Source organism: Engraulis encrasicolus, chromosome 8, assembly GCF_034702125.1.
Source record: "Engraulis encrasicolus isolate BLACKSEA-1 chromosome 8, IST_EnEncr_1.0, whole genome shotgun sequence".
NCBI lineage: Eukaryota > Metazoa > Chordata > Actinopteri > Clupeiformes > Engraulidae > Engraulis > Engraulis encrasicolus.
In genome coordinates this window covers 30,173,976-30,198,389 of record NC_085864.1, presented here as the reverse complement: position 1 = coordinate 30,198,389, position 24,414 = coordinate 30,173,976, and the positions used below count along the sequence as shown (strand labels likewise).

General features: G+C 41.2%; 2 protein-coding genes across 3 annotated transcripts; one reads left to right on the top strand and one right to left on the bottom strand.

Annotated features, from left to right (window-relative positions):
- Positions 1-2,029: 2,029 nt before the first annotated feature.
- Positions 2,030-8,830, top strand: psph (phosphoserine phosphatase). Of its 2 annotated transcripts, none has more exons than XM_063205422.1 (6): positions 2,030-2,133; positions 3,421-3,573; positions 5,220-5,354; positions 6,037-6,182; positions 7,595-7,743; positions 8,257-8,830. In XM_063205422.1, exons 1-6 carry the CDS (start codon positions 2,093-2,095, stop codon positions 8,365-8,367), a joined length of 735 nt encoding a protein of 244 aa, XP_063061492.1. In that variant the 5' UTR covers positions 2,030-2,092; the 3' UTR covers positions 8,368-8,830. The 2 variants fall into 2 exon arrangements, with proteins under 2 accessions (XP_063061492.1, XP_063061493.1); XM_063205423.1 differs by lacking the exon at positions 2,030-2,133 and adding an exon at positions 2,159-2,240.
- A 45-nt stretch (positions 8,831-8,875) lies between these two features.
- Positions 8,876-23,958, bottom strand: nipsnap2 (nipsnap homolog 2). Its single transcript, XM_063205421.1, has 10 exons — positions 23,844-23,958; positions 22,886-23,025; positions 22,263-22,308; positions 21,947-22,041; positions 18,252-18,322; positions 16,863-17,003; positions 13,534-13,565; positions 12,170-12,264; positions 11,566-11,649; positions 8,876-10,701 (listed from the first exon to the last, which is right to left on the bottom strand). Exons 1-10 carry the CDS (start codon positions 23,933-23,935, stop codon positions 10,637-10,639), a joined length of 861 nt encoding a protein of 286 aa, XP_063061491.1. The 5' UTR covers positions 23,936-23,958; the 3' UTR covers positions 8,876-10,636.
- Positions 23,959-24,414: the final 456 nt, after the last annotated feature.

Below are 24,414 nucleotides of genomic sequence, written 5' to 3'. Positions count from 1 at the left end.
TTATTTTGACAATGGGCACAATCGTGATGAAGCAGTGCTGCTTTCCCTAGGCAGCGCGCATGTGCACTTTGCCAGTTTGATGCATTGTGGTTAGAAAATTCTATCCAGAATGTATCAAACTGGCCAAGTGTTCATGCGCGCTGCCTAGCAAAAGCAGCACTGCTTCATCACGAACGTGCCCAATGACTGATCACAAAGTTATTTTAGACAGAGTAAAAAAGCAAGCAAATGTGAACTTCAAAGCAAAATATTGTAAAAAAAAAACACAAAAAAAAAACATGTGCAGTAAAATCAGAGACGGTTTAAATGCATAGAATAGAGAATCTTTGGTAAAATCGTAGTGAGATCAGAATTACTGCAGGCTGTCCCCCAAGAAGGCAACAACCAATTTCAACTTCATGTCTCTCCTCTCTGTACCAACCTACTGAATGCCTTCCAAGAACAAGAGGATGGTGTTTGCTAGATTTAACACTTTTACAATTGTGACTAGAAAACAAGCAGAGCATGCAAAACAACCTGCCCAGTTTATTAAGGGGGGCCACTTCTATTCAGCACATAGTACAATTAAAGACTAGCCTGATTATCATCGACTTTCAAATCTCTTCGAGACTTGGTCTGACCAAGAGCATAACAATTAACATTTCCCAAAAGGGCATGGTTGACCCGCCTCCCTTGGTTTGCTAATGGTTGTTTGCTTCCCGACAAAGTGGGAGGAATTCCCTACTTTTCTGGAGCTCAGAAAGGATATTTGTATTGCTCCTGGCCTGACTATTGTAGAAGCAACGCTTAAAGTGCTGCGTCACTAAGAGGGTGTGGCCTGTCTAATCAAAGACTACAATACCTACTGTATATTTGCAATAAGAAATGGTCCAAATTACTACCTGTATTTTTTGTACATGGAAAGACGATAACATGTCAGCAGTTGACGTGGTGAAATAAGTTCATGTTGTCAAGTAAATGGCAGGAATCTGGGCAGGGCAGACAAGACCAGGTGAAAGCTGACTTGACTTGTCAGTTCAGATAGACTACCTGGAAAGCTAGAGGGCTGTTCTGACTTCATTCAAGGAATTTACAGCTTCACGCTGAAGTCAGAGAGGTTGTATGAGATTCTGTGAAAGCTTCCAGCTTACTCATCATCATGGTCATTTTGAGGACAAAAGAAAAGGTGAGGCAAGTCGCCTACATAAACATGGGGAAATAGGCCTATTCACTATGATCTAGTAAGAGCAAACAAAGTGTAGTTAGCATACACGTGTAGAAAAATAACAAATTTTTCACATTTTAAGTGTAATTTCACAATAATTTAATTTTTGTAAACTTTCAGGGCTTTCAAGTGTGACGGATGATTGATCATCAAGAATGGTCTTTGTAAATTTGTCTGGATTAAGTTCTTTTTTGTAGGCCTAAATTTTTTGGAGAGGTCAGAATTGTGAATTGTGGTGCTGGGACAGAATTGGAACCAGAATACCACAACCTGTGTTTTAACTAAATGAACATTTGGACTTGACAAGAGAAAAACTTGCAGCCAAATATTATTATTCATCTGACCGTAATGTCTATAAAGTTGAAGACTATTACTTCTTAGATGTCTATCTTCTGCACTTCAGGCACTAGGCTTCAAGTGTGTAGGCTATGGCGTATTGGTTACGCACTGCAACATAGTGCACGAAGTGCACAAGTGCGCCATAAGAGACACCTCAGATGGTGCACTTGCTGGCGCACTTGTGCACTTTGGGCACTGTCTTAGTGCGTAATTAATACGCCATACGCACTGAAACATGAACACTGCAGTGCACAATTGCACCATTTGAGATTCAGCAACAACATATAATTTGAAGGTTGTTTTTGTCATGCATCCTACCTGAGGGTTGCGTAATCGAGGATATCCACCAAGAGATATGTTGAATTTCATTTGTTCTTGGCAATGCTCTGCCCATCGACTCTACCAATGTGGAGAATGCATACGATGGACGCCAGGTTAAGAGCCAATCGCTCTTCTTGATATACTCATGGAGGCGGGAGTAAGGAGAAGAACCCTTTTGATTCGCTAAGACCTGTCGGTTTCACACACTTCAGTGAACTGAAGTCCCCAATGCTGCGCCGGTGGCAAGTCTTTCAAGGCAGCATCAATCAGTGAGTAGGAACGAGTTTCTCTCTTGTAACACATTTTCAAAAGTGAAGTGACTTTCTTACAGTTTCTTATGAATACACCGTAGCTGCGGAAAGATGTTATTTTCATGGTAAAGTAGACGAGGACGTCTTGGCCTTATGCTGTTGATTAATGAGCAGAAACAATTTCGCTGTTCATCGTTCGTTCTTCGTGTCAGTAACTAGATTAATTGACGTTTCATTGTTTCATGCAGTTGAAGGCAGTCTGTGATGTGCATGCAAATGTCGCAAATTCAGGTGTCCGAAATGCTGTCAGTGCAAGTGAAGCGCTCACTAATATCTGGACGCGCGAGCGAGGGGTGATGCAATAACATCGTTGCCATAACGCGAGTTTAAGACTTAAGTTTAGTATTTACGCACCACGGCTTTTGCATGAAATTGATGCATTTTGTGGTTGCCTTTACGCACCCTGGAAGTTTATGTGAGGTGACATGAGATTGGAGCCAAGTAGTAGTGACCCATGGTGGAAGGACAACCGGCATTTTTTGGCTGTCTTGTCTTGAGGTCTCATTTTGGCTAGTCGTTGTGAAATAATGGACTGGGGCTCCTCCTCCCTTACTGGGGCCACAGGCCTGTATATAATGTGGGGTCCTTGTGGAATTTTCCTTGCAGTAAATGGTGGACAGGACAACTGCATAGGACATTTATTTCCCCTCTCAAATGTCTGGTCTGGGCAAAGATGTTGAAACAGCATTATCTGTGTGATTATGGGAATTGATGACTCAACATTTGCCCCAGAAACCAATGTGCCTGAAAGGATAACTTCAGCCAATTTCAACATGCAGTTGTAATGCTCACATTACTCTGGACTTGTCAGTACCTGAGTTTTTTTTTTTTTTTTTCAGCCTTTTCTGAGATCCTGGTCCTTGTAATGGGGGCAGGTGTTTGTTCACATTTCAAAATTCCTCAAAACATCCAAAAGGTTATGCAAAATCAGCAGACAACTAGCAAACATCAATACATTTTAAGACAATATTTGGAGTATGCCTATGTTAAAATTTTAATGTAAACAAAATCTGCCCCCATTAGAATAGCTCAGATCTTGGAAAGGGCTGAGCTGAAAATGTAGCATCACTGGGTACTGACAAGTCAAGGGTAGCGTGAGCAATACAACAGCATACTGAAGTTGGCAGAAGTGCTCCTTGAATGACTCCAAATTACCTGCACACAGAAACGTTTTTGCAGCAGTCAATAATTTATGAAAGTGTTTATTTTACATGACACTTGACTTGATATACTGTATGTTTTCAGAACATACCGCACCATGGCAACTTTGGAGCAGGCCAAGGAGATCTTCAGATGTGCAGATGCCGTGTGCTTCGATGTGGACAGCACGGTCATTCGCGAGGAGGGCATTGATGAGCTGGCCAAGTTCTGTGGAGTCGGTGATGCAGTCACAGAAATGTATGCATGCATGCCACTTCCCCAATGTTCAAATCCCACTCTGATCTCTTTCTCACCCTACACCTCCATCCATGGCTGAAGTGTCCTCGGGCCAGGCACTTAAATCCACATTGCTCTAGACCAGTGATTTTCAACCTATGGGCCGGGGCCCACTGGTGGGCCCTGAAGGTATTCCAAGTGGGCCTTGAAATCATTTTCTACAAATTATAATCGTATTGTGGTGTGTGTTGCTATTGATTTATTTGAGTTTTATTCTTTATCGGGTCAGAAGTGGGCCCTGAACATTTGTGACAATTTCGAGTGGGCCCCACGTTGGAAAAGGTTGGGAACCCCTGCTCTAGACACTGCAACCAATACCCTATTCTTCAGGGTGGCCGCGGGTCCTTAAAAAGTCTTAAAAAGTCTTAAATTTCATTTTCGCCAAATAAGGCCTTGAAAAGTCTTATTTTGTCTTAAATTTTCAACCCAAATGTCTTAAATTTGTGGAGCTTAATTTAGGGAGGAATAATTATGTCAGCCATGTGGTGAACTTCGCGACGGAAATCGGGAGTTGTAGCCATGTAGTGTCATTTAGAACGCATTATTGAATTTTATTTAGTGTAAAGTTTCATTGTGTATAGTTTTGTATTTCCAAACGGCTACATTAATGTAAACAACCAATTGGTTTTTGTGCTTCATTTGAACCTGTGTATGATCTTGCGAGTTGGTCCTAATTTCATTTGGAAAATGGTATTGAAAAGTCTTAAAATGTCTTAATTTTGACTTGCTAAAACCTGTAAACGCTGCGAGTTGGTCTTAATTTTATTTGGAACATGGTATTGAAAAGTCTTAAAATGTCTTAAGTTTGACTTGGTCAAACCTGTAGACACCCTATTCTTGAAGGTGCACTGTGTAGGATGGTGGCCAGAGTAGGTTTTGCAACTATGCTGCTAATTGAAGCTGTGCTGTCTACTGTCAACTTTGATCTTTTCATGAATATTTACTAGTGTGTGATCAATGTACTGTAAGTTTTGCAGCTAAAAATGGCTGACAATGGAGAAGATCCCCCTTTTCATGTATGTAAAATTGCTGGCTCTTAAATGGGATCTGGACCATAGTGACTCCTTTCAAAGAGTCGTTAAAAAAACTGGCTCTTTTGAATGGTTTTTAATTATTCATTCAGTGTTAAAAAGATAGCCTTTTTGACGCGAGGCCACAAGCACTGATCGCGGGCGGGAATCCGTACATTGGAAATAACCATAGACTTGTGTTTTTTCCCTCAAATTGAAGTACTCACGTGCAGGTCACATGCTTAAAACAAATGAAAAATTAACAAAAACATGGTATAGTGGCTCCCCCAGCTGTGATTCTGTTCCCATCGTTCACTTCTCTGAGCCATTCAAAAGAATCAATTCGTTACAACACTAACACTATAAGTATTGTGAAAATGGTAACATTTGTGAAAGGCCAGCATGAATTATGGAAATAAGCTACTAATAATTTAACACAGTGCACCTTTAAATACCTGAATATGGGTTTAGATAATGGCGGCAGCGAAGTGTGAACTTTCCTCTAAATTTTAATGTCAAAAACTTAAATCACTCTGTCATCATGGCAACTTCTATTCTCTATCAGCTCTTGACCTTTTCAGCCCTTTTCACCCACAGGACGCGCAATGCCATGGGTGGGTCAGTTACCTTCAAGACTGCGTTGACGGAGCGCCTGTCCATCATCAAGTGCTCTCGGGAACAAGTCAACAAGCTCATCACTGACCATCCTCCCCAGTTGACGCCAGGTATTAAGTAAGTTGATATAATGACATTTTTTTTATGTTAACCTGGATATCAAGGCACAACTACCTAGGCCTAATGGTTATGGATGCGGTCTCAACGTAGGTCGGTGTTCAGGTTTGAATACCACTCTGCCTCTAACTTCATCCATGACTAGAGATGCACAGGATCCAAGATCCGGTTCCGGATCCGGCAGGATAATAGGGTTTTTCACAGGATCCGGATCCGGCAGGATCTTAAGCAGTGGATCCTGTATCCGGCAGTTACTTAAAAATCAGGTTCTGAGGCATCTCTAGTTTTTACGTAGCCTAGGCTTTTCAGCCAGTCTTTCACAACCCCAATCGCTGCATGGAGTGAAAGAACTTTGGAAGCGGCCATTGAAGGCAGTGTGGCAGTAAGCCAATGAGTCTTAAAAAAAGTTTTAGTCAACGTAATAGAAAGGGTTCATGTGTGCGAGTAGACTATGTGTTTCAACCCTTTCGTAGGATCCGGTATCCGGTTCCGGATCCGGCAGGATCTTAAGCAGTGGATCCGGTATCCGGCAGGATCCTAAAAATCAGGATCCGGTACATCTCTAGCCATGACAAATGTAACACACTCGTGACCAGCACCTTCCACAGTCAGTGTGCAGCCATTAACAAGACTGATTTACTCTCAGTACCATTAATGTGACACTGTGTTGTTGTCTCCTCAGGGATCTTGTGGAGAGGCTACATGAGAGAAATGTGAAGGTCTTCCTTATCTCGGGCGGCTTTCGTTGTATTGTGGAGCATGTAGCCAGCCAGCTGGGAATACCACATGACCGCGTCTATGCAAACCGGCTCAAGTTCTACTTCAATGGTGAGAACACAGAATGTCCAGCCAATGTTTATTTTTGACCCTTATACTGTAGATTCTATTTTCAAGCTCAAAGATGATGCGCAGTAGCTTACCACTTGCCTGGTTAACACCAGACCTAATCACAAGTGAATTTAGGATTAACTGAAGTACATCATTAATTCCCCCCTTTTTACATCACACACCAGGTGTTGATGTGCCATTTTATAAACGCTAATGTGTGACATTCACACAGCTTTCTAGCTGTAGTGCATAATCGCAGAAATACACCAGCAGCGATCTGAGCGAGGCGAGCGACGGAAGTAATTGACTTTGTATTGAGACTAGAGCGATTTGCGCGACGAGCGCGACAGTTTGAAGTTGAAATCCTTTCAACTTTCTATGACGCGGTTCGGCGACAAGCCGCGACAGCCAATGACTGTATAGAGGTCAGTGACCACAGCCAATGGGAATGCTTGAATGCTTTGCCTTCTGCCTGTACGGACATACTCTGGTCTCCTCAATCGCTCGTATCGCTTGCTGCTGCACTCTGTCGCTTGAATCGCATCGCGCCTGGTCTATTCGCGCGGTAATGTCGTCTACCTTCACTGTTGCATCACCAACAGGGATGGCCTATGATGAGTTGAAAATGCGACTATGGACTAATCAAAGTGCTGTACGTGGGATTCAGCACCCAGTTAAAAACTGTCTTATCCACTTCTCAAGTTTTCTTGATGGATCCCCCTCTCAAATTTGATTCCCATCTTTTAGTGTTTAAATATTTACATGGTGAGGCCCCTTCCTATATTTATGACATGCTGCACTGCCCCTCGCACAGATTCCTTAGATCCACCGACAAAGGCCTTCTCCTAGTGCCCTGGTCCTGTCTTGTCAATAAAGGAGACAGAGCCTTCGCTGTGGTAGCTCCACGCCTCTGGAATGATTTGCCCCCCCAACATCAGACTCGCCCTCACTACTTCTACTTTTAAATCCAGACTAAAAACTTATTTTTATACTTTAGCATTTTTATACTTTAGCATTTGCTTCTTTATGCTGAAAATTGTTTATTATGCTGCTAAAACTGTTTTACTGTTTTGATTAACATTTTAGTTAGACAATGTACAGCACTTTGGTCAGTTTTACTGTTTTTAAATGTGCTTTATAAATAAAATTTACTTAATTACTACTAATCACTTTTGCATGGGTGTGTTGAGCTGGATAGGGATGAAGCAAGCATTAAATATTACACTGCTGAAGGCTGAATCATCTGTCTAACTGTGCAATGGATGAATAAAAACTGAAGAAAGAAGTGCGACCTATTCCCTGCATTGTGTTGAGTTGGATGAAATGGCTTAAGAATGGGAAGGTGTATTAGACTGATTGAAAGACTGTACCTTTAAGAGTTAACATGGCTCTGCTGGGCTTTTTCCCCCCAGGTGAATATGCTGGTTTTGATGAGACGCAGCCCACGGCTGAGTCGGGTGGTAAGGGCAGGGTGATCAGCATGCTGAAGAAGGAGCATGGCTTTGAGAAGGTGGTGATGATCGGCGACGGAGCCACGGACCTGGAGGCCTGTCCTCCTGCTGTGAGTAAACATTACACTGCATTGCATTTAGCAGAAGCTTTTATCCAAAGGGACGTACAAACAAGGGCTTAGTTAGCAGCAAACAATATTTGGGGGAAATGCAGCGTATACTAGCCAATCAGCTGGTAGCTCTTTGCACCATTGACCAATAGAATGGTGTGGACTGTTATTCCATGTTCTCCACAAACTAGAATAGAAGCATCTATTTATGCATCAGTCCTGTTTTAAAGTTAATCTGTTAAATAGACCTTCAGAATGCGCGGTAGGGAATGTTTCTGAATTTACTGTAAATGTAATTTATTTTCTTGAACGAAATGAAAGAATGTGCTCAAATCTTACTTTTCCATCTTTTTCTTTTAAACTTGTAAATGTAAAACATTGCAACTGGCAACATGCCAACAGTAGCAACAGGCTCCTTTAATGCGCACCATGTGACCACTCTATGTAAATTCCATGTTTTGGTTCTGCTCATCCAACTGTGATGGTGACCACTGTGTTCATTCAACCGTGCAGAGTGCCTTCATCGGTTTTGGTGGGAATGTTGTAAGGCCACAAGTGAAGGAAAGAAGCATATGGTACGTCACAAGCTTCGGAGAACTGCTGAAGGAACTGGAGAAGATTTAACTTCAACCTGGAACGAGCCGCGTTGATGCTCTCTCCGACATTCTTCACCCAAGTGCCGCGCTTGAACTGCATTGTACAGTAATTGTGCGTGTGCCTTTTTTTCCTAGAACTTTTTTCCCCCCATGCAGTTTTAGTGAGGTGTACCTTCTGTACGCATGAACTGTAATTGTTACAGAATTGAAAGCATTTTATATGACTCAAGTTTACATACGACAAAAGAGGCCTTCACCAGGCAGTGTTTTATAATGTAAATGTATAGATGATTATTTTAATTAAGCATTCCAGTGTTTTATGGTCACTGAGTACTCGGGTGTCCGACTGCACTTATGTGGTTTTTAGTCTGTTGTCTAACGAGAGGAATACTATTGTAGTGTTGCATCTGACTGTGCATTTCTTTGTCAAGGAATGTTTTTTTTTATTTTGTTACTGACACAATACAGAGAAAATAACACTCCTTTTAAAATGTCTCTTGTACTCATTTTTATACACATCCATAAGTGCACTTTCATTTTTTTTATACCATTCAGGGTTTATTGTACAATCACACCAGTACATGTACATAATGGTTTGTGCTGACTTGTGTCTTTTTTTGTTGAAATTCGTCTGATTTAAAAACAATTATAGGCATGCCACCAGCAACAACCACCTGCTTAATTTGACAGCTTAAATCTGAATTACAGTGCTCAGTCTGGGAATCGTAAAAGCATTTGAGGAGTCCATGGGAATATTGGCATGGTCACAAAACACAGAAACTGAGAAATTGTATTAACTCTGTGAATTTAAAATGCTTCTGGCGCAAAGATGTGCTCACTTCCTGACACTTACAGACTTCCTGTGCCTTCTTCCTGGTTGTGCGACTAAGCCTGTTAAACCCATGTACTCATCATTTATGATCAAAAAGTGACAAGCACAATTTCAACAACAGAAGAGAGAAAAAACAAACAGCAGCATCCTGAAACAACAATAAAGACAGCAATATCTTAATCCAGAGGAATATGTCATTTTTGTTTTTAATTTAAAGAAATCAAAGCCACTCATTCATCCACAATACATTATTCTCTGAAAACAAAAAGTAACAGGAGTTCATCCCTGAACCATGTGATAATAATATATGGACCTGAATGACAGACATTTTTGTAACGCTCACTTCCAGGGCTCTAAATTAACTTTTTTCATCACCAGCCAAAGTGGTACATGCTTATTTTACTAACCAAACATACTCTCACTAATGGGTCAAAGTAGTAAGTACGGTAAGCTGGTCTTTTCTACCAGACAAACTGAAATTTCACCAGCATTTGGCCGGGTTGGCTGGTGTTAATTTAGAGCCCTGCTCACTTCAGTTATTTGGTCAGTGCTTCTGATTTCGTAACAGCTGACACCACAGTTCTTCTACGCACAGGCCTGCTTATTTAACAGCCATCCACGTTCAATAATTTAATCTACAAACAGATAAATCCTATATACAGTAGTGTCCATTTGACACGAGGCTAGTTATTTCACGATGACTGTTGTTACCTGCCTTTTTTTAATTGTAATGGGCTGTCGCCTTCCATCACTTGTGCCCAAGTCGAGCATACTTAACCACTTACGTTATTTATGGCGTTCTGAAGATTTATTTGATATTTACATGTCATAAATATGAAATAAATACACAACTTAAGTAACTGCTCTTGAACATTTCAAACACATGATTTTGAAATGCTTTGGACAAAAACCATTTCATACGATGGGGTTTTCTATAGAGCTGACGTTCCTCCGCAACGCTCGGAGCATGACACGTTGGCCTTGGGGAAGCCTCAGTGCTTTGGTTTGTGCCATAAATAGACAAGGCTCTGACCCACTGACCAGATTTTTAATTGGACACCATGTGCCAAGAGTCACGTCTGGTCGCCTTACACATCAGGAGATTTTAATACTCGGGCTTAACAAGGTCCGCATACTGTTAGAAGCACGTTAACAATAAAGGGATGCATGATCTCCTGTTTTAAGTGGGATGGGGGATGGGTGGGGGCAAAGCTTTTTTAAGACTTTTTTTTTACTTAAGTACCTTCGTTGACCTTGTATAAGTAACACATTTTTTAAGTTTGCTGGTGCCAAACTTGGACACATAATTAAAAAAAAAATTAAGAACAAAAGATGTCAAATATTGGTCGGCGTTATGTTGGAAGAGAGGAGAGAAGACTTGACGGCAGTGTGTGTGTGTGTGAGAGAGAGAGATCCTAACTGGTCCAGACTTAAGCTTTTGGAGAGGGCTGTTGGCTGTTGGAGATTACTGCATTGGGGACGCCTTCATTGGGATCATGATCCTGGAATCCATGTGCTGAATCAGGGGAACTGGGGACAAAGGAGACACACATGCCATCATGTCATGGGGCCCTATGTGTTCAAGTGTCATGCCGTCACGCTACCATGGCCAAGTCAAAAACAATCATGCGAATGCGTACTGTAGCTCAAATTGCATTGTTCAAAGTCAGGGTTAGAGATGAATAAACATGGTAGATTGTTGTTTATAGAGTGAATGTAGAGTAAATGTTTCTCACTTCACTGTATTATTATACCATATAAATCATTTAATGTCTATAAAACTGACAGGAAAAGATATGCTTTCTCTGATACAAGGCTCTTTTCCACTGGCGGTTTTCTCGTAGACCTACAGCTCGACTCGGCCACCACTTTTTGCTTTTCGATTAGGCACGACACGGCTCAATTGTAAAGCAAAAAGTGGCAGCTGAGTCGAGTTGTGTCGAGCTGTAGGCCTACCAGAAAACCTGCGGTGGAAAAGAGGCAATAGATACCCTCTCACTATGTAATGAATATGTCAGCTGATTGGTTCCATTTATGTGTATGCCTAGTGGTATTCTGAGGGCAAGAATGGAAACAGTACAACAACACCAAGGCAACATAGTGCATGAAAGTTCTTGTGCACAACCCTTCAGTTGTGCAGGTGTAAGGCAGGAAAACTAGATCAATAAGAAAAGTTAATTAAACACAGCACACTGGATACTGTTCTTTTTTACTCGTTCGAAGACCGTAGATCGAAGAGCGAACCTGAAGATGCACTGGGCGAAACGCTTTGTTCGCTCCAGAAAGTACAGAGAAAAAAGAACAGTATCCACTGTGCAGTGTTAAATTAACTTTTCATATTGATCTAACACACATAGATTTACTGTGCAATATACAAGCAATACTGTGGCTCACCTGTGTAATACACCACCTCATCCCAACCTTCTTTGTTCCAGGCAGCATTTCTGGTGGCGTCTCGAGTCTGCAGATCTTTGTAGGCTGTGACACAAACATACAGGTGCCCGTGTGAGAATTAATTTCTGACATTCTTTTTTTTAATGTTTTTTTGGGGGGCATTTTAGCCTTTATTCAGATAGGCCGGTGAAAGAAGGACAGGAAATGAGTCTGGACAGAGTTGGGGAAGGATCTGCAAATGACCCGGGCAGGAATCGAACCCGGGTCGACTGCATAGTGGCCCAGTGTTAGGCTACTATTAGGCCATGGCGGCAGGGCCTGGCATGCTTTGTTTTGATTTAGATGTTTGATTACAGCAAGGCATGGGGGCAGCCGTGGTCTAATGGTTATCTTGGTATCAGAGGGTTGAGGTATCAGCATTATTTGAATCCTTGTCTAATCAGTAGGTATAATGCCTGAAGTGTCCTGCAGCAAGGCAGCTAACCCCACATTGTCCCAGAGACTGTCAACCAATACCCTGGTCCCTGTACCTCAATAATACGTTTCTTTGGATGAGAGCATCAGCTAAGAGTGACATGATGTAAAGATGTAATGAACAGCATACCCCACAGGTGATGCACCATGTACAGGTCTCCAATTTGAGAGAAGAAGCCTCCTACGGCCTCTTGGTTGTGTTGGCGATATCCAATGGCTCGAGCCCTGCAAGCAGAAAGGAAATATTCACACACACACACACACACACAAGACAATCCACAATACTTAAAAAAAATATTTTTTGGAGACTTTTTGTGTTTTTATTTGGCAGGAAAGTGAAGAGTAGTCAGGAAGAGACTGGGAGAGAAAGATGCGGTAGGATTGGGAAATAGTCCAGGCTGGATTCAAACCTCCGCTCCCCATGGGCAATTATGCCCTTATATGGCATGGGTTTACCATTTCAGTGAATCACTGCATCCCCCTAATTCAATAAGATTTTCTTCGTCAATTCCCAGTCCTTAAAAAAAGTGCAATTGTCATGATCTGATCTCTTGCCATTCAAAGCATGCTGGCTCCATCAATTCTCTGTTCATTTGATTAAGGGTTTGATTTGCCCATAATTGTACGGGGTCTTCTTCCCATGAAGATTAGAAAATGCAATTCACCTCCCTTTCACATTGTAGAGATTATTCACGTGTGTGATTTAAGACTACTATTGTCATTTTTTTGCGACTGAATCAATTTACGAGGATTATACAGACAATATATTGTCAAATCCCTCCATCCAAATTGCACCAGTCTTTCTTCAGGAGAGTAATCTTTTGGTACTTTATAGACCTTATGTAACTGAATAATCCAGGCAAGTGCACTCCTCCTTCAGATCTGTATAGATGCAATAACACAAGTCCAGATGGTGAGTAATGATGATGGTGCCTTCAGTACAGCTTACAAACTTTAATACAAACTATACTACAAAGCTGGTTCAGGATAAGTTAAGGTTAAGTTAGGAGGTAAATCATCTAATACATGAGCTTTTCTGAAGATCTTCTATTAGATGATTTTCCTTTTAACCTTAACTTATCCTGAACCAGCTTTGTAGTATAGGCCAAAGGGATCTAAATTTTTGTTTTCTCCTGGCTGCGCAACACTAGCTGCGCACAACTCAACCTCTGATTGTTGGAAACCGCTGTCGGTCAAAAAATTAGCTGACGTGGTTGGCTGCCAGTGTCTTGCCCCTCCTCACAACATCTTGTTTATAAACATGGTGAACCCATGTATAGACTGGCATTTCAAAACCATACGCCAAAAAGTGTTGGCCTTAATGCCTCTTTTTGCCTTTGCCTTTTTTGCCTTAAAAAAAATCACACACACATTTGATCCTGAGGGAACTTTCTTAATAAGGTCCTAAAAGACATGAACTGAAAATTAGATTTCATGGGCTCAAATGTAGGTTAAGTACAGATGAGTGAATTAAATATGATCAGATGGTCTTACCAGTAATTACCCCACTCTATCATGGTCCCAGGCTGCAGAGGAAGGAAGCAGAGAAGAAGAAAATTATGATGATGATGATGATGGCTATCTGACTATCATGCTACACAGCTGTAGGCCTGAACCTTTAACCCATTTTAGACTGATGCTGCATATACACTGTTTGACCTTTGGCGCCTGGGGTAACATATATGTTCACTGCATTCAGGCTGTGGGTATGTTAAAGCTGAATGAACACATTATAATGCATGATGTGGGTCCTTTTAAATGCACCTTATTTCATGTTTTTATGCGTTTCGGTGGCTGAGATATTTAAGATTTAATACGCAGAGGGCACCTTTTCCCAAAAAGGGCTTAGGCATTCAGCAGGCGTTTTATTGCAGGTGCTTTAGGCTAAAATGGGTTAGCACTTTTTGAAATAAGAAAAGGCCAAGCATGCGAAATATGTGTCTGTGTTTTATATGTTGTATATTGGTATATCTGACGCTGCATAATACTTGCACCCTTGATGAATGAAAACCTAAACACCCGTGCTGTGCGCCTCAGCATGGTTGCATCAGTGTGGATGAGTCATGTTGTGCTACTGCAGTGCAGCTAGCTGAGAGTGCCACAGATACCCACTCTCAGCCAGAAGACACGGGAGACTCTTAGCTTGTAGGTCATGAGAGGACACTTATGCCTCTTTTCCACTGCCGGTTTTCTGGTACCTACAGCTCCATAGAGTGCGACTTGGCCACCAATTTTTGCTCTTCGATTGAGCTATGGCGTGCCCAACTGAACAAGAAGTGGCGGCGGAGTCACACTGTGTCGAGCTGTAGGCCTACCAGAAAACCGGCAGTGGAAAAGAGGCAATAGGAGAGAGACTTTAGTCTTACTCTTTTGCTGATATGAGGTGACATACTCACTTCTATATTCGTAATGGGACCAAAGTGACCTTCAGCTGGTAGAATGTGAGGTACTCTTTGCAGTGTGTGTGTGTTTATTTTATTTTTTTTAATCTCCAAAGTGATTCCATTTTTCAGCATTTTGTACAGCACATTGTGACGCATAAACCGTATTTTAATGTTCCATATAGAGTACATTTTGTTGTGCACGTTTTTTTGCAATGTGGATCTAGTCTTTTCTACTCTACTCTGCTCAAATAGGCTGGTTTCTGTATCGTTTCTTTTATTCTTCTATTTTACAGCATGCAGGGCCGTGTAAACTGTGTTTAAACATACAATAAATAACACAGGTTTAGACTGTACAACATGAGGTATTCATTGTGAGCCTGAGGAAGAGATGTCCATTGTGAGCTACTCACTCTCAGCAGGTACAGTAGGACCCGAGCTTAAAGGACCAGTTCAGTCAATTTCAACATGCAGTTGTAATGCTCACACTACCCTGGAATTATCAGTACCTGAGATTTTTCTTCTTCTTCTTCAGCCTTTTCCGAGATCCTGGTCATTGTAATGGGGGCAGCGCTTTGTTTACATTTCAATTTTTTTTAAAAATGTATTCCCAAAAACATCCAAAAGGTTATACAACATCAGCAGACAACTAGCAAACAGCGGTACCTTTTGGGAAAATATTTGAAGTAGGCCTATGTTCATTTAAACAAAAATTTAAACAAACGCTGCCCCCATTAGAATAGCTCATATCTCGGAAAGGGCTTAGCCGAAAAATGTGGCATCACCGGGTACTGACCAGTCAAGGGTAGCGTGAGCAGCAGTGGCGGCTGGTAGTCTGTCAAACAGGGGAGGCTGTTCAATTACAATATGTCCAGAACGCAAAAAAAAAAAGGGGGGGGGGGTCAATTTTGACACACATCTTACATTGGTCCTGAGCCACATATGGCCTCACACACTAAAGGACTCTTGTTGAAACAAATTTGTTAATCATTAATCATTATCCCCCTTGTAGCCTATTCATAGGGAAATGTTTATTATTATTATTATTATTATTATTATTATTATTATTATAATTAGGCCTACCTCCGCCACATAATGATGTGATTGAGTTTGCCTTCGTTGTCTTTGTTCATTACTGGGTCCACGGCGTAATTTACCACTAGAGGTCGCAAAATCTTTAATTATTTACCAGACATTGCCAACACAGTAGGAAACAAAGGACTCGCCACTCACGGGACTTGGCAGTTAACCAGTTGATCAGACACCACGAAAGCTCAAAAGAAACGGTTGTTCTTCCCTACCTTTTTCACCAAGTCAATATTAGGCAGTGGTCTGCTCTGCTCCTTGATATTCATTTTCTCCTCATAAGGACGACTGGAATTCGCCAGAATTTAATCCACAATGCTTGGCATTTTGCATAGCTCTCTAGCGTTCTTGCAAGATAGCCCTAACGAAAAATAGGCAACTTCAACTTTTGAATTGGGAGATTAAAAAGGATAAGGACGTGCCACTATTAAGACTTTATTCGCAACACTAGGTTTACAAGAATATGTACACAAAACTGCAGTACACCGCAATGAATAGCTTCCCCACTGGTTACCACGACGAAACTTCTCAGTCAAATTAATAACATATCCGCATTTCGAAATGAAATCAACTACTGTATACTGACACGGGGTTCACCCAATCACAAGTCGGAGCTCCAGTCTCCGGCCCCTCCCCCCTCCTCTCTCCTCTCCATTCACCCCCAGTGAGGCTCAGTCTCAAAATCAAAAAAATTTCACGGCAATAGCCAATGACCGTTTAGCATTTTGCCATTGAAAAAGCTTACAATCCCACATGCCATTGAAGTCCATTGGGACTCGACTCGCTTGCGTTGTCATGAGCGGAAAAAAAACTCGTGCGAGCCTCGGGATCTTATAACAGATTGGTTTCATCTCTAAGTTGAGCACATGCATTTTATATGGAGCTGGGTCTGAAATAGCAATGTTATTAAGTCGTGTAAAGCATTAGTTTACATACTATTCTCCGTGATTTTGGACAGGAGGCGGCGCCTCCCTTGTACTCAATGAGGAATCGCCTCTAGTGAGCAGCATATTGAAATTGGCTGAACTGGTCCTTTAATGTAGATGTTTGGACCCACTCCGGGCAGGTGCTCTACTCTACTCTGCTCTATTGTATTGTACTCTACTGTATTGTACTCTACTCTACTACGGTATACTCAGATAGGGTCATTTGTTTCTATGTTGCTTCTTCTTATTTGAGATGTCCATTGTGAGCTACTCACTCTCAGCTGGTGGGGCTCGTAAATGTTTGGCCCCTCTCTGCACTGGGGCTCTAGTCTACTATAGTTTTCTCTACACTACTATACTCAGACAGGGTCATGTGTTTCTGCGTTGCTTCTTTTGATTTGAGATATTCATTGTGAGGAGAGCTACTCACTCTGAGCTGGTAGGACCTGAGCTCGTAGATGTTTGGCCCCTCTCTGGGCTGGGGTTCGTTCCAGAAGCTGAACTCCAGCAGCAGCTGGTTCCGGCGCGACAACAGCATCTTCCCTCGCTCCTTCCTGTACTCCATAAACTCCTACACGCAGGGCAGCCATGCAAGAGAAAACTACTGTATTAGACAATACTTTATATAGTGACTTCAAGAAACACTATGTAATAAACTCCTAAACATGGGGCAGCCATGCAAGAGAAAAACTATTGTATTAGACAATACTTTATATAGTGACTTAAAGAAACACTATGTAATAAACTCCTAAACATGGGGCAGCCATGCAAGAGAAAAACTATTGTATTAGACAATACTTTATATAGTGACTTAAAGAAACACTATGTAATAAACTCCAACACACAGGGGAGCTATGTAACAGGAAATTAGCAAATAACACCAGGAGTGAAGGCCAGTAATATTAGTACTTGAAAATTACATATCAATGAAACCTACAAGATCTGAGCTTTCCACTGAGACCAAATAGCTGCTGTTAGGTCAATATGTGTGTGTGAATAGGCGTTTTTCAAAGAGGTGGTGTGAAATTAACCTTTTATTCTCCATTTTTATATGTGTGGGGCCTGTATTTGATAGGACAGTTTGAGAGGAGACAGAACACGAGGTAAGGAGAGAGACGTGGGTTAGGGTGAGGAAATGACCCAAACTGGATTCGAACCTGGGTCCCCATGGGCATTTAATTGAGCCGGCATATGGTGTGGGTACATTAGTGTCCATCACCACAGCAGCTCCAACCCCCTCTCCCTCCAGTAGAGAGTGTAAATATAGGTCTGTTCCAATTCTGGTTAAGGCAACACTGTGCAACTTTTGGGAGCTTTCCTACAAAGCTCCCTCTACTGGTCATAAATGGATGTTCACTGCCAAATGTTCAGCAGGCAGGTCACAGGTGCAAGTCGGGTACAAGCCAGACTGCAATCAAGCCAGTTTTCCTCTATAGACCTCTAGGATGGATGTGATGATGTTCATTCATCCTATACTGTTTTGAGCCCTTTAACCTCCTACTGACTGCTGAAAATGAAAACCTCAGCAATGTTACCTATAGTAGATTTAATGGTGCGATACACTGGGTTCTAATGTTATCACCAGAGATGACAATCACAATGCACATTTTTAAGTTACAATCAATTAGTTTGTTTTGATTGTGCACCTCGTCTTAAGTGGGAGTGAAACCTCTAGAGCTCTAGGGGGGGGGGGGGTTAATTTGATTGCAGAGCCTGTTTTGAATTCTAAACAGGGGGTATTCCGCATTGCTCTCTGTTTTGCGGCTAACAGAACTGCCATAAATGCAATGGATCAACAGCTGACATGGCAGCATCTCACCTTGTTATTCTTCAGCTTGCTCATGACCTCTGTGAGGGCAGGGTATCCTCCTCGGTACCGCCACAAGTGAACTAAAGCAAAACAAACACACAACATGACTATTCACAGTATTCTCCACTTGATTTATTACCTCCGCCAGGAGGTTATGTGATCGCCCGATTTCTGTGTTATCATGTCTGTCCGTCTGTCCTTCTGTCGCTCTGTTCGTTCGCTGCTATTTCGTGGCCTGCCACAAGGTGGCCGAGGTGAATTGAGCAATGACAGGGCGCGCCTGTGAGGTGGATTGATGGACAGTGACCACACACAGCCAGAATGTATTACGCGCGGATTTGCTGTGCCTACATGGCTGCGTAGCCAATGCGTAGCCAATAGCACACCAAATGATATATAATAGCCGATATGCCGACAATATGGCACACATATCGTCGCCGAGTTTATTGTTCTCCGAGTGTTTGCCCTGTCAACCAAATCAGCGTTCGCGGAGCTAATTGATCTCCGAGTGTTTCCCTGAAGTTTACGAAGGTTGGAGATATTAACAACGGCAAACAGTGTTTAACAGTGAACAGACAGCGCCAAGGAGGGAAAGGTACACAGTTGGTTCTCTACATGAAAGTTTAAATAAAGTTGTGTGGCGACAGTCACCAGAAAGCCAAACAGAATGCACAGCGCGCGGATTTGCTGTGCCTGCATGGCTGAAGCCATAGGTGCGTATAGTCAATAAATAGCACCCAAACATAATGTAAATATGTAGGCTAATGGCATGCATATCGTCACAACTTTCGCGGAGTTAATTGTTCTCCGAGTGTTTTCCATGCCAACCAAATCAGCTTTCTCTCGCCTGTTGAAGTTTGTAGCCCACGGAGGGAGGGAAAAAATAGCCTAATAACGGTGAACAGTGATGTCACTGATATCAATGATGAACAGACAGCGCCAAGGAGGGAACGGTAGCCTATCCAGTTAATCAAAGCTTGTGTTTGACAGTGATACCAAATCGTTCTCAAAGGCCAAGGTGCCCCCGTAGTCATATCATTCACTATAGGCTATAGGCCTATTATGGATTGATATTAATAGCTGCGCTATTTAATGTTGTGGCAAAACAATTATGTGATGAAAGGCATAATGCTTCCAATCATCAAAATGTTTATAACACAATGAATGAACAATGACACCAGGCTACAGTATAGCGATGGGATACAATATTTTCCAAATTAGGTCCTATAGCCTATGGCATGACCAATCACATTTGCCAATCACACAATGGCAGGTGAACTAATACCAAAGCTAACCAGGTGAGGTGACATAAGCCTTAGCTAATAAAAGAGACACATAATTTGGTTAAAATTGAATGTTCACTTCTCTGAACACTGTAGGCCTAGCCTATAAATAGTCTAGGCATGCATGGATTACACCACAACATTTCACAAATATTACAACCAAATTCAGCTTCCTTGGCGGAGGTTTGCACTCTCTTTTTTTTTTGTTAAATCTTTTTATTTCAAAGGACACTCAAACACATTTTGTCTCTTTTGTTTGTACAGTTTCCAAGTCCTTTACAATTATTTCCCCATCCCCCCCCCACAAGGGATAGTCCGATACACATAACAAATCAGAAACACTGTTAACAATAATAAATAAATAAAAAGACAAAGAGATTAAGTAAAACAGAACATACATCCATACCTACACACACACACACACTCACTCGCGCACACACCCACATCCACACGCACATTCACACACACCCCTACACACAAGCACACAACCATTGAAAACATAAAAAAGTTGGGCTCAGTTTTAAGGAAAACAGAAAAAAAGAAAAAGAAATGTGGAGGGCATTGCTTTCAATCTCAATATGTACATATAATTAATAACCAACATAATATTTGTTATTATAATTATAATAATTATTATTATTTATTTATTTTAATGTGGAATACCTGTCAAGGCTTAGAATCTACCTGTTCAAATTGGTCAAACCAGAAATTATAGGACACCAGAGCTCATCAAATAGATGGCCTTTGTTATGTTTCACCAAGGTCATTTTCTCTAAAGGCAAGAAAGAAGATATTTGGTCCACAAAAGTCTTAAAAGATGGGGGTAGTGCATTCTTCCAAAATAAAAGTATACATTTCTTAGCAAAATAAGTAATCAAAATGAATATTCTTCTTTTAGACTGGTCTAAGAATAAGGCCTTTGTATCATTAAGTAAATATAGACTACTGGTAGGTTCGAACTGTCTATCTAAGACTACTTCAATAAATGAATGGATTGAGCCCCAGAAGTTTTTTAACAGGCTACAATCCTAAAACATATGTGTGAACGTCCCTTCGGTCTCATTACATCTTTGACACTTCGCTGAGATGTCTTTTGATATTTTGTGCATTTTTGAAGGTGTTAAGTAGGTTTTGTAGATAAATTTGAAATTTGCTTCTTTAATTTTATTACTAGTAAAGGGGAAATGGATATTATTACAAATATTTAACCATGCATTATCATCAAATATTTTCCCTATATCATTCTCCCATATCTTTCTCAACCCCACAAATGATGATGGGCCTTCTTTTGTCATAAGGTTGTAAAATATACTTATTTTCCCTTTTAAGGTTTCTGAAGAAAATAACAACTCCTCTATTTCCGATAATTCAAACCTCAATTGTCTTTCTTTCATAAATGTTGTGATAAGACTTCTTATTTGTATGTACTTAAAGAATAGCTCAAACTGTAGCTTTAAATCCATGAATGATTTAATCTTGAGCTATGTAACACATCTTTAAATTGTACTATACCAAGATTAGTCCATTGGCTTGTGTTGGATGAGGTAATTTGGGATCTAAGGTCTGGATTTAGAAATATAGGTGAGTGGACAGAGGTAACAAAAGATATTCCCATTTTCTTTCTACACTTTTTCCAAGTTTGTAAGGTATTAATGACAGTAAAACACTTATCTATGTTCTTAATTTTTCCAAAATTATTTATGTATATGAGGGAACTAAGGGTCAGTTTGCACTCTCTGAGTGCATTTCTAGTTATAATTATTTTACTCCCTTACAGTATACTCCACTTGACTTCGTCAAAATGTTTCAAGATCACTCTTGTTATAAAACACCATTCTGTTCAAGCCCTGATGTACAGTAGATGACTTTACAAAACAAAACTCAAATAGACACAAGTCATTTTAGACACCCAACGACTTGATTTTTGTAGATGATAAGTTAATCCACCACATAGGGTAACCTGAGATCAGGTGGAGACATACAGTACATCAGGTGAGCTGTTACATATGTGTAATATGTTATAGTTTGAACTTAATTAACCCCTTTGCACGAAGCCTACATCATAACCTTACTCTCACCAGAATTGTAATGACCAAGTATTGATCTATTACTTAACCCCTTAAGACACTACGCCTGTTATAAATGAGCTGTTACCAGAATGGCTATGACCAAGTCATAATGTATTAGTAAAGGCCCTGTGGACTGTCATAGGGGTGTAGTATTATGGTAGCTTTTTTTCAGTGACTGTTACAACGTCCCAGTGGCGGGACGGTGCCTGGTAAGAGGCTACGGCTCTCGGTCATGTCATAGCAATGTTGTTATGATGTTGTTGAGTCTTTTCAGCTATGTGTGAACGGGCCCACCGCCAGTGGGCCATCTGCGCAAAGAGGCTACACAAGGAGTTTGATCTGGTCTCCTTACCAGCCTGGTCCTGCTCCCCATACCAGGTATTCCAAGTTCCCACCAGTTCGCATGGGTAGTGCTTATCGGCATGAATGGATGGCAAAACCTCCTCACTGTGAAGACATGGGATACTTTCAAAATCGTCTCATCAGGGAAGTGAAGGAAACTCCAAAGTCAACATAACTCAATCATTGTGTAATCTAATTTCCAAGTGAACAGCAACATGAAGACAGTCAGCATTGCTTTAAATATTATGGAAGTTCAAAGTTTGTCAAGTTCAACATCGTTCAAGTTCAACATTTCAGTTGGAAACAGAGCATGAGTGTTTACGCACCAGAGTTGGTTGTAGTCCTCCAGGCACTCTGGTTTCACATTGTGAACTGTAGGAGGACAAATGCCATTAGATGTGGAAGACGTAATATTATTATCATCATCATCATCATCATCATCATCATTATTATTATTAGATGTGGAAGATGTGCCACTCCTATGCACACAACACAACCACATTTAATTATTGTTTAAAAAGAGGTATCTATGCACACAACACAACCACATTTAACAGTAGTTAAAAAAAGAGGTGCCCTCTGCACTCCTGTGGTTCACTAGCTGGGGCATCAAAGGGCGAGTAGTACTAACACAAGCCAGATTTTTCATGTAGAATAGAACAGAACAGGATAGAACAGGAAAAAAATATTATACAATGGAATACAACGTCTCTGTTGTCAAAGAGTATATGAGCTGTTCTGCTGAATATTCATTTATGAAAAAATGAATGTTGAGCATTCTATTCTATTCTATTCTATTCCATATTTTTTCCTGTTATATTCATCATAAAAACGTTTGATATTGTGGGACATTTTTGCATAAATGATAGTACCGTAGGTCAGATCGGGTTATAATAGGTGCATGGTGCCATCACAGGGCTGGGATAAGAATTACTTGCTGGCCACTCACACTGTATTTTGTATAGGTTATGGTCCTCCTTCTTGGACAGCAGGGTAGAGTGGGCATCCTTCCGCGGGTCGACTTTACGCACAAACAGTGACTTAAACCAGTTGTCCTCTCGCTGTCTATTGCTAGACGCGGACAATCCCCTGGAAGGAACAGGCACACAGGTGAAAGATGCAATAACATGGTTATAATAGTATGTTTATAACCAAAACACATAACATACGACCATTAAGGAAATGCATGCCAAAAAGGCAGAGTCATAACAGCAGCGTAACAACAAGGGGTACTAGAGGTGCTGACTGTCAACACCATTATTCTCACATCTCAATTAAGTACAGTAGACGCTGATAGCGTCGATAACACCTGCCTGTATTTAGAAACTAGGCATAGGATCGACAACTTCCTGTAAAATGCCTTGAGGACGCATCTTGTTACATTGTTACAACAGTTCCAAAACAAGGGATCTGTCATTGCAGAACACGCACTGGCGTACCTACACTGCTGCATAGCTCTACTCCTGATACACAAACCACAAAAAGACTTGTGTTTTTACAGGAAAGACCACAGACGGGTCCAACAATGCGCATTTCACCTGTTCTTTTTACCTATGTTGACATTAGGATGGTAGCTACATTTGTGACCTTGAGCAATAAGGGCTTTATTACCATCTAAATGCCACATGCTGTAGCCTACTGTCGCACTGTGTGCAAGTAGAATGTAAGCTATGGCAATGTCTTTGAAGCGACTCGTTACACTGTATGCAACAATGTATAATTTCTGCTAAACGGATACTAAACGGATACATAGCAGGAACCTTGTAACCAACTCAGTATCTTAGGCTACGTATTAGCATCAGCTAGAGACAGAAAGGAGCAAGACGATGCACACAGCGGGCATCTCTTCCCACAGTCGCGACAAAAACATTCACAGAAAACATTTCTCTCAGACAAAATAGTCACACCTGACCACTTCGACGACCTGTCCTTTCGTCCGGGCCTTGTTTGTAGCCTGATGCAGGCCATTGGCACACTTCTGAAGGACTCGAGCCGCCATCTTTCAATTGACAGCGCCGTTGAGTCCGCGGAGAACTCAGTTAAGCTCTTGGCAATGACATGCTTGGCCTGTAGAGGGTAGCAAGGAGCCATATCGAGCAAACCCATCTATTTAGTGTCTAGTGACGGCTGTGATAGCAAGACGGCACTGTCAGAAGAACCACAGACCTGGAGCTCTACTACATGGGTAAAAGTCTGTGGTCAGAACACACCCATATTAGGCAGAGGGCTTTCGTGCACATGTTGTAGATGTGTGTTGTAAAATCAAATTCCAAAATTGTTCAGTCCATGTTTGTGTTAAAAAATATTTCCCATAGGCTAACATTGACAGAATAATAATGTGATGGTTAGGTACGTGTCTATAACATTTCCTTACAAGTGGCTGGCCACTTCAAACACCAGTCGGAAAATATGTAGTGTTGCCATTTAATGCCATGTTTATATGCATTTGAATATTATTTTTTGTTTTTGCTGAATAAC